We start from the raw sequence: 10,102 nt of genomic DNA, 5'->3' as shown, positions 1-10,102 counted from the left end.
CTGGGCCGGTGCCGGGAAGGTCGAGGCCTTTCCCGGAGGCCCGCTCCTCAGCCCCGGGGCCTTCTCCGCCTGGCCTCGTGGGAAACGCGGCCTTTGAGGATGTGTAAGGCGGTGAGACGGCCCTGCGGCCTCCGCCCCGCCCCTTCGAGTTGGCAGGTCAGGCCTGGACTCCCCAACGTGGGCCTTTACCCAGTAAAGACCACACTCTTTAGAGAAAGGAGCTCCCTAAATGGCAGAACTGAACCAGGCAAAAGACAGTGACCTAGTATCCTGAGTCTGTAACCCAGAGGCGGACAACGTAGGAGGAGGTAGGAAACGAAGTAGATCTGGCTGCCATTCAGGAGCTGGGAGGAGCCTGCTCAGGGTGAACCTGGTTCCAGGCCGGGAGCCAAAGAAAAGGCCACGGGGTGGGAACAGGACCTCATGGTCCACAGGGCGTTTTCTCAATTTTCCGTGTAGATCGGCCAGTTCTTAAGTTTAGTGAATGGAGCCTGCCCAGTTTGTCGGCCCTCGATTAGCCTGTATCAGCAATGGCTTTCAAACTTTAGAGGGAAACCCAATTATAACAAATACATTTGCATCACAAACCAATACAGATTTGCAATACGCAAACACCTACCCTTTCAGCAACCATGTTTTATCTCTTGAGACACAACTCATCATGAATTGGATTGCCACCTAGTTTGAAGAACACTGGCAGTATCTCAACGGACAATACACCTACTCAAAGTGTCTCAGAGGCACCCAAGCTAGTGGCCAGATGGCCGTGGAAAAAGATTTCTAGTACAATAAAAATAGTTAAGGGGCTTGGCTGGCTCTGTCGGTAGAGTGTTAACACTCCTGATCTCAAGAGTTGTGAGTTTGAGACGCAAGCTGGGTGTAAAGATTACCTAAAAATCTTGGGGCACATGGGTGGCTCAGTTGGTTAACTGACTTCAGCCATCATCTCACAGTTCAGTACTTAAGAGTTCCAGGTCAGAGGCTTGGGATTCTCTCTCAAAATAAACCTTATTTACAATCTGGGCACCTGGGGGCTGGCTCAGTTGGTTAAATATCCAACTTCAGCTCAGGTCATGATCTCCCAGTTGATGAGTTCAAGCCTGCATCAGGCCTTGTGCCGACAGCTCAGAGCCTGGAGCCTGCTTCGGACTCGGTCTTCCTCTCTCTGCCCCTCCCATGCCCATGCTGTCTCTCTCTCAGAAGATAAACATTAAAAAAAAACTTTTTTTCATAAAACCTTAAAAAAAGTTAATGCCGAGTAGTAGTGGATGGTAGGAGAGCAGTACCTCACTTAATTACAAGAGACACATTGGGGGACAGGGGAGAACACCACAATGTCACCTTCAGATAAAGCTCTACTGTTTACCATGGCTCTAGTTTCTAGTATACAGCACTGTGAACTTCAAAATGCACAAAATGGAAGTGTCCAGAGACTTTTAAGAGAAGTAAGCCTTTATTTCCTTGTTTCACAAAATTGGCTGAATTGGTTGTTTTTAGTGATTAGTCAAAGAGACCAAATCCCATATCCTCATCTGATTCCTCCGACTCTTCCTTTGCTTCAACCTTGGCTGGGGCTGCAGCGGCAGCAGGTGCAGCGGTGGTGGCAGCGGCCACGGGGGCAGCAGCCACAAATGCAGATGGATCAGCCAAGAAGGCCTTGACCTGAAGCAAGGGGCAAAGTTCATGATCAAAATGGTCATCCACAACCCCTACTACCCACAATCCCTCAGTTCTAAGTCCAATGGCCAATAACTTCTAAGCCAGTGAAGCCTTCCATGCAAGTGATCAGGCAAGACAGCTTGGCTACGGCCTGGTGAGTTTAGGCCCAGCTTACCCATCAACTAACTAGCCCTTCGCTGGGTCTCCTGTCACCTCTAAAGTCAAGGACACACCTCAACTGCCCCCATGTATCTGCTTTCAGGGTGCCCGGGTGCTCACTCAGTTAAGCATCTGACTTCGGCTTAGGTCATCTCACGTTTCAGGAGTTCGAGCCCTGCATCAGGTGAGACCCTTTTCTCTCTCTCTCTGCCCCTCATGGGATTGTCTCTCCCTGTCTCTCTGTTCCAGGCTCACTTGCACCCTCTCTCAAAAAAAAAAATCTGCTTTGTAAAATACAATCGTTAAAGCACAACTCGGCAGGTTGTCATCCATTTATCCCCATCAGGCCCACTGTGGTCCCAGTGGGTTTTTACCTTCTCAGCAAGTGGGAAGGTGTAGTCAGTCTCCACAGACAAAGCCAGGACCCGCTTGTATCCGTTGATGATAGAATGCGGCACAGATGCAACAGTTGGGTACCCTATCTGCAGACTTACACTGGCCACATTGCGAACACCCTATGGAGGAGAGAAAAATTACATTTCAGGGGAGATATCTTACAGAAGAGACCGTGAAGTCCAAGCAAAGTTCAACAGCAGACAAGACTTGCTAGATTAGCATCTTAGTCTCACACAGGACACTTCAAACTGTTCTCCTCACACCAAATGCTCCTGGCAGGGCAATTCAGATCCAGTAATGTATAAATGCTTTTGGCCCTTATTCCCAACATGAGTAGTTCCTATACCATAATGATGGCATTTACTTAAAAAGCAAACTTTGTGAAAACATCAACTGTTAAACCATTCAGTTCTAGGAGAAAAACACGGTAAGCCAATTCCACATACGAGTTTCATCCACTAGTGAGATTTCCAAGCAAACAGTTAACAGTATGTGTAATTCCAATTTTTCTGTTTGTCCAAAAAAAAGGAATTCCATCTTCTATCACCTTACTCATCAATTAAAAAATATCTTACTGGCAAAAACTAAGCATGACAATTCCAGAAAAAGTCAGTCCTTCCCAAACAGGATACTAGCAACAAATGCATTACACTGTCCTCATTTTCTTCATTTCTCCTTTGACAATCTCATGACTTACTGCATGCAGGCCCGAGGAGAATTATGGTCCTCACTAGATGGCCAGTGCTGTTAGGTGGCTTTATATTCCTTAGCTCATTAAATCTTCCAGCCACCTTATATTATTATTGCTGGTCTACAGATGAGGAAACTGAGGTAAACAAAGTATCTGTCTCTGGTTACAGGGCTAGTTGCAGCTACGCAGCCAGTATGAAGACTGACTTCAGCCCGCAGCTGAAGCTCTCAGCCATTCATGTCCCAGGGGTCTCAGATGGAGAGCATGTACCTCCAGGAAGCGAGAATGCAGAGTCTCCTCTGTGATGTCAAGCACTTCGGGGTTGTAGATGCTGCCATTGTCAAACACCTGCTGGATGATCAGCCCAAAGGAGAAGGGGGAGATGTTCAGCATGTTCAGCAGTGTGGCTTCGCTGGCTCCCACTTTGTCTCCAGGCTTAATCAGCTGCACATCACTCTGAGGAACAAGGTAGGGTTAGGAGTTGACACCTGGACAGCCAGCAGGTCTACAGCAACCACGCCCCCACCACTAGCAGGGCCACTCTGGCAAGCCACGCCCACTCACCAGGATCTCAATGGTGCCCCTGGAGATCTTAGTGGTGATGCCTAAAGCCTGGAAGAAGGAGGTCTTCTCGGGCCCCAGACCAGTGTTCTGGGCAGGCACAGTGACTTCACACGGGGCTATGGCACCGGCACGGGCAGCAGCTGGCACCTGAACAATAACAATAGTGAGAAGTCTTCCCGCCACAAATACAAGTTAAGCGTGGTCAGTTTTGCTTTGAAGGAGCCAAAATTAAGATCTCTTCAGCCAACCCGCTTCTCCTCTTACCTTGTTAGCCAGCAGCATGTCCCTGATCTCTGTGAGGTCCTCCTTTGTGAACACAAAGCCCACATTCCCCCGGATGTGAGGTAACAGTCTGCAAACAGAAGTTTACAGGAGACCGTCACCTTTCGGCACCATCCTTCTCCAGGGAATAGAAGAGCACCAAGAAGGGCAGACAAAGATACACAGACAATTAACTGACTTCTCCAGAGCTGGGTTGTTCTCCAGATGCCCTCGGATGGCCTTGCGCATCATGGTGTTCTTGCCCATCAGCACGACAGCCTTCCCGCGGAGGGACATGCGGATCTGCTGCATCTGCTTGGAACCCACATTGTCTGCTCCCACAATGAAGCATTTTGGATAATCATCCAAAAGTTGCTACGAAAACAAGCCAGAAACAAACGAGGTTTAGCAGGAAGAACCAGGAAAAGTACTAAGAGAAACCAAATCCCAAATCAAGGATTTCTATCTCCCTTCCTTCCTTCTATGCTTTGAAGTGATGCACTAACTGGGACAATTTCTCCCACCAGGAGCCACCTGAGTTGTAAAACTGACAGATTTGTCAATGTGTACCCAGAATATGAACATGGACAATTAGGTTTCTACAGTCAGTCCTCCAATATTTTTTACTGTACCATTTTTAATTTTTCCTAGTTCTGAGGCATGTTTCTGATTCATTAAATGGTTCCATCAACAGAAGGGGAAAAAAAGAACCATTCCAAATAAGGGTAGGTTTGCAACATTTTTAACAGGACATAACACAAATACAATGTTACTTAGAGAATCTAGATTATGGCTATGTGATTCCTAGACAATCCTTTTAAGTTCTCTGTATGTCTGTAAACTTTCATGACTAACGGGAGAATAGACTAAGCTCCACAAGGCAGCCTAATGCACAAAGCATGGTCTGCGATTCTGGGTAGGGAAGACCCACCTCAAGACCACCCCAAGAGAACACATTCACAAGATTTGTAGTATCCTGCCTGACTGACAAGACCTAACTATGCAACAAGTTGCCACTTTATGAGTCATTCATTGCCTCAGACGGTCCAAAATGGAGACAGAAATGCAAAGCAATGAGGAGCGCTATTTGGAAGCCAGACAGACCAGAATATGAATGCTGCCATCTTAGGAGCCAGTTAACCTGCCTGAACCCGTTTTTCTGAAAAGGGGGCGTGGGGGGTGGGGATGATCTCTGCAAACTGTGGAAGTGAGATTTTCCTAAAATGGTCACTTAGTAGCTGGCACCAAAGCAGTGCTCAGTACATGACAGCTGATCGTCCCTATTAGTACCCCCATAATGGGCGATCGCGACCCACCCCACACTTACAATGATCTTAAGGAAGTAGTTGGACTTCCAGGTCGCCCTGTCTTCCCTGGGCATCACGGCGGTGCGTCAGGGATTGCCACGCAGGGTTTAAAGACGAGGTCACTGAGGAAAGAGAGGGAGCTCAGGCAAACCCCCCATCCCCCAGACCCATGGCCCTCCGGGATCCAAGCCCAAGGCCTATTCTGGACAGGCCACAGCCCGACCTGGGACTGCCGCCGCCGTCACCGTCTCCACCACTCGAGGAGCGCAAGCCACCTCCGAGGCCCCAGGCGGGACAGGCCCGGACGCCGCCACCCATCCCCAAGATCCCACAAAGACCCACCCCCCACCCCCAATCTTTCCCGCCGCCAGTGCCAGCGCTAACCCAAGACCCACACGAACCTCTCACGAGGACGCCTGGAGAGAGGAGGGCCGCGCGCCGGCGCACACATTTTATACGTGAACGAAGCGGCCAATCAGAAAACGCGGGAGATGTCCCCGGCTAGTGGCTGGTGCCGCCGCCCGTCTGGTGACGCACAAGTAACGTGGCGCGGCATTGGATGACATCGCGGCCACTGCAGCCAACAGAAAGCCTCCTTTACATAAAGGCGGTTAAGAACGGCGCTGCCGGGTGTTTGGAGGAGCCGTCGCCGAGCTGCTTCCCTCTGCTGGGCGGGAGCTGCTGAGTGTGGGAGTTCAAGTTTTCTCAGGCCACCTGGCCAAATCGCCAACTTTATAAAGAGTACCATGTGGCGCTGAGAAATAATTGAATATGCTTTAGAAACAGCATCATCTCTTGTCTACAGTTTGCTCTTCCCCCTACCAAAAAAGAGTAATCTTTGAAAACCTAAGTTAGATCATTTCTCATCTGCTCAACATCCCTCCAAAGCTTCCCATTTCCCTCAGAGTAAAAGCCTAAAACTGCCTACAAGGTTCCGCAGGTTCTTTTCCTACTGACTTCATTCGCTTCCAGCCAGACGATGCTCTTCCCTGTTTTTCCAGAGCATGCTCCCACTCTAGGAGGCTTGCACTAGCTATTCCCTCTTCTTAGAAGGCTTCTTGCTGGCATCCACGGAAGTAACTCAACTCCATCAAGTTCTGACTCAAGTATCATGCACTTAAGGAGTCCTGCCCTGGTCACCCCATCTAAAATTACCCCAAACATCCACTACCACCACCCCCTACTCCCTCTGTTCCTTTTTTTTTTTGTAACACTTATGCCTTTTTTTTTAGCACTTATACTTTATAACACAGTATATAACTTATTACATTGTTAGTTGTCTGTCTCTCCCTGCAAGAATGCTGCCTCCACAAAGCAGAGACATTTGTCTTGTGCCTGGCACATAGGAAACATATAATAAATATTTGTTGAATGAATGAATACAAGCTGTGCAGTCAGAAGACCTGGATCCATATCCTTCTTCTACCACTTGCTATGTCATCTTAGGAACTGATTTCACCTTGCTGACCCTCTGTTTCCTTTTTCTCAGCTGTAAAATTGGGATAATCAAGTATCCATGTTCTAGATAGTTGCTATGAGAATTAAATGAGATACGTGTTAAGACTTAACACAGTCCCTGGAATGTAGGAGGAAGTCACTAAATACTAATTTATTTTCTTATACACTCATTTGACACTTATTTGAACATTTATTTATTTTGAGAGAGAGAGAGAGAGAGAGAGAGCACACAGGCGAAGGACAGGGGAGGAGAAAGAGAATTTTAAGCAGGCTCCAGGCTCAGCACAGAGCCTGATGCTGGGCTCGAACCCATAATCACAACTTGAGCCAAAATCAGGAGTTGGACCCTCAACCGACTGAGCCACCCCGGTGCTGTCAACACTTATTTGAATACTTATACTATATCCATAATTTTTTTAATGATTGAGCTTAGATCCTAGGGCAGAAGGCATGTTTTTGTCTTCACCCTTTTCACATGGCCAAGTTAGAAATTTATGTATTTTTGTTTCAAAGCTTCCTAGTGCCTCTGATAACCAGCTGTTTAGAAAACTGTTGGAGTCAATTACTGCCAAGCTCCCATTTTAATGACAATGTATTACTGCATGCTCAGCCTTGCGCTAAGTACTTTGTGCACATTACTGCTGCGAATCTTTGCAACAATTCCCTGAGGAGATACAGTATTAGTATTTCCATTTATTAGTGAGAAAATTCACAGAAGTTAAACAAGTTGCCCAAGTCCCTCAGCAAATAAACAATGGCTTCGGATCGCCTGGGTGGCTCGTCGGTTGAGCAACCAACTTGGCCTCAGGTCATGATCTTGAGGTTCACAAGTTCAAGCCCCACATTGGGCTGGCTGACGTCAGCGCAGAGCCTGTTTCAGACCCTCTGTCCCCTTCTTTCTCTGCCCCTCCCCTGCTCATGTGCACATGGTCCCTCATTCTCAAAAATAAACATTAAAAAAAATGGCTTTGGAACTGAACTCTAGGAGCAAGTTCAAAGCCCATGAGCCTCATGATGCTGTACAGTCCCTTCCAACCCCTGAGGCTGTCTCTCCCTAAACGTACTTTTCCAAGTATATACGTACTCACATGGTACCTTTCCAAGGACATCCTGGCTCTGATGATATAAATATCATCTCTAATTGTAGTACATCCATATAATGGAATATCATGAAGCCATTAAAGATGATGCGGATCTATATTTATTGACACGAGAAAATACTCAAAAAGTACAGTTGAGTGAAAAAGCAAATTACAGTGAAGTGCGCCGTATACATTTCTATAAAATCCAGCATGGTCTGGAAAAATAAACCATCATTACTTTTGGGTGACGGTTGAAGGTAATTTCCACTTGAGCTCACTGTGAAATGGTCAATCAAGATTCCAACTAGAATTCAACATGCTGCTTTTTGGAAACGCACTGGAGAGAACGGGGAAATTGTGAAGCAGCTAGGGGAACAAAGCTATCCCAGGAAGCTCCTAGGACTGGAGTTCTGGCTCAGACCAAGAGGAAGCATGCAAATATGGATACGACCACCGAGAGGCAGTAGAGATCCATTCTCAAGTATAACTCCAGGGAACTTCTGGGAAAGTTTCCCACCACACCACCCACCCCCGCCAGCAAGTCCCGCTAGGAGGGGGGTGGGGGCTGGTCAAAGTAGGAACCCAGGCAGAGGCAAGCCCTGGGTTCACATCCTGCCTCTGAGCTCACTCAGAGGAGTGTTGTGCATGTCAGTTCTCTCTGAACCCCTTCCTGTATCTGTAAAGGAAGGTGATGCCACCCACAGGCCCATGTGAGGATGCCTTTCAGGAATCTAGAACAAAACACGAAGGCAGGGCCTGACCCACACAGGGCCCAACAGCACTGCTCCGCCTGCTTTTCTGCACCAACTGCTAAGGAAAGAGCCAAGCTCACACGGAGATCCCATGCGTTCTGGGGATGTTTTGCCTCAAGTAAGGGAACCTCGACTGAGTTACTCTCATGGTATGGTCCCCATGAATCTGCAGAAGGTTTGATCTCTCTTCTGGCACTGAGTTGTTACCTCAGATGGGATCTTCCTCACCAAGAAAAGGCACTACGCATAGGTGAAAATAATGGCAAACTTTATTGGCATAAATCACAGGAATTGAAATGGGGGAAAGCTGGGTTAAAAGTTTACAGAGAAAAAAATAAAATAAAATCCTCAAATAACCATTGACCCAGAAGGTGGACCCCAGAAACCCCAGTACCCCTAAGGGAAGGACCTGGGGCAGGTCGCTGTAAACAGAGCAATAAGGCCTATGGGTGGAAGTGGAGACGTCAGACCTTTGGAGGGGCCTGGCTGGCTGACCTCCCCAGACCAGGGCTGCTCCTAGCCCTGCCTCAAAGGAGGGGGACCCTCTTCTGAGACCCCGACGCACTCAGTCTCTGCCATGAGGCTAGTGGAGTGGCCCGGATCTTCCTCACGTTAGACCCAGCAGGGGCCCCTTCTGCGGACCCGGAGCCCCGGGCCTGCCTTCTCCTGTTTCATCCTTGGGGGACAGAGCTCCGGGGGCTTCCCACTGCTTTAGCAGGATCCTGTCCCTCTGCCCAGAGTCCTATCCGGCCCCCCTGCAAAAACTTTTGGGCCCTTTTCCCCGGACCTCCAGGCTCCAGGGAGGGCAGGGGAACTTTGGGGAAATGAGGGGCCCAGTGGAATCAGCAAGACCACTGGTCAAAATCAGATACCTGCTTTCCCGAGAAGGCAGAAGAAAAAGCCAGAGAGAAGCGGTGAGGAGGCCGAGAATGTTTGGTGGGTTCTCTTTGCTGTCAGAAAGTTCACAGGGGAGCAAATGCTCCTGATGGCTTAGACAGGAATCAGCACCCCCGAAAGTGTACTTTCCCCTTCTCCCCCCTCAGGAACAGGACGGATGAGGTTCAGAATTCTAGGCCCCAAAGGGTAAGACACCATAAGGCCCGTTTCAGTTAAGAGCTTGCTGGCCCAGGTAGTAAGGAAGAGGTTTTAAAATACAGCAGTTTATAAAACAGTCCTGGTGAGCTGTGAAGTTAAGGAAGGGGAGTCAGAGAGCTGCTCCGAATTCACCTGCTTGTGCTGAGAAAAAATAAAATACAAATTGCTTCCCCACCCCAAGCCCTCAGTACAAGGCAAATGCCACGCCACGGCCATTGTCACCAACAGGACCAGTGGCTGTGGAGGAGGAGAGTACAAAAGGGGACATCTTTAAAATCTCTTCAAAATCATTGTGTAAAGAGAAGTAAAAGCAACTCAAGATGATACGAATTCAAACCTCAGTGTAGAAATCTATCAAAGTCGGTACAGTGTCCAGGCACGGGGCAAAACTCCCCACCTCACGCCATCCCAGAGACGGAGGAAGTGACTATAAAACATTATTGCTGGAGAGGCCTTTCTCAGTAGAACCAGGGCGGTTATGGGGGGATGAGGAGGCAGGGGGCAGCTGCCCAGGCCTGGGGAGACTGGAGGGCAAGAGGAGCACAAGAAACCTTCTGGTGGCCCCTTGACCACGTCTACCCTTGGGCAGATGGATTTATGCTGGCATTGTCTGAAGGGAGCTGGGTGTCCCCCAGTACTCTCGGGACAAAGATAATTAGGCGGGCATGGGGGGAGAGG

The 10,102-nt window shown here is 48.6% G+C and overlaps 2 protein-coding genes and 1 long non-coding RNA gene across 3 annotated transcripts in view; 1 reads left to right on the top strand and 2 right to left on the bottom strand.

The window, feature by feature from the left end:
• The window catches only part of GCN1 (GCN1 activator of EIF2AK4), a 60,699-nt gene extending 60,065 nt beyond the window's left edge, over positions 1–634 (bottom strand). The window contains exon 1 of the mRNA XM_077766045.1: positions 620–634. Coding sequence (XP_077622171.1) covers positions 620–634 — 15 coding nt within the window. The remainder of the gene's footprint in view (positions 1–619) is intronic.
• An 800-nt stretch (positions 635–1,434) lies between these two features.
• On the bottom strand, positions 1,435–5,478 carry RPLP0 (ribosomal protein lateral stalk subunit P0). Its single transcript, XM_077766015.1, has 8 exons — positions 5,439–5,478; positions 5,058–5,159; positions 3,930–4,105; positions 3,734–3,821; positions 3,470–3,616; positions 3,176–3,361; positions 2,193–2,333; positions 1,435–1,662 (listed from the first exon to the last, which is right to left on the bottom strand). The coding sequence occupies exons 2-8, from the start codon at positions 5,109–5,111 to the stop codon at positions 1,501–1,503; spliced, it is 954 nt and encodes a 317-aa protein (XP_077622141.1). The 5' UTR covers positions 5,112–5,159; positions 5,439–5,478; the 3' UTR covers positions 1,435–1,500.
• LOC144233187 (uncharacterized) lies at positions 1,927–4,511 on the top strand. Its single transcript, XR_013335618.1, has 2 exons — positions 1,927–2,002; positions 3,075–4,511. It is a non-coding gene; the product is annotated as an uncharacterized LOC144233187 (long non-coding RNA).
• Positions 5,479–10,102: the final 4,624 nt, after the last annotated feature.

The sequence above is a fragment of the Crocuta crocuta genome, unplaced genomic scaffold (genome assembly GCF_008692635.1).
Source record: "Crocuta crocuta isolate KB4526 unplaced genomic scaffold, BGI_CrCroc_1.0 scaffold339, whole genome shotgun sequence".
Taxonomy (NCBI): Eukaryota; Metazoa; Chordata; class Mammalia; order Carnivora; family Hyaenidae; genus Crocuta; species Crocuta crocuta.
The sequence above is the reverse complement of the archived record's forward strand: the minus strand, read 5'-3'. Positions and strand labels throughout refer to the sequence as shown.

Bases quoted from the DNA above. Each gene is read 5' to 3' on its own strand.
- RPLP0 (XM_077766015.1), bottom strand. From the start codon at position 5,111: ATGCCCAGGGAAGACAGGGCGACCTGGAAGTCCAACTACTTCCTTAAG. The intron at 3,362-3,469 runs GTGAGTGGGCGT...CTTGTTCCTCAG, and splicing joins GGGGCACCATTGAGATCCTG to AGTGATGTGCAGCTGATTAA. The intron at 1,663-2,192 runs GTAAAAACCCAC...CCCTTGCTTCAG, and splicing joins CCTTCCCACTTGCTGAGAAG to GTCAAGGCCTTCTTGGCTGA.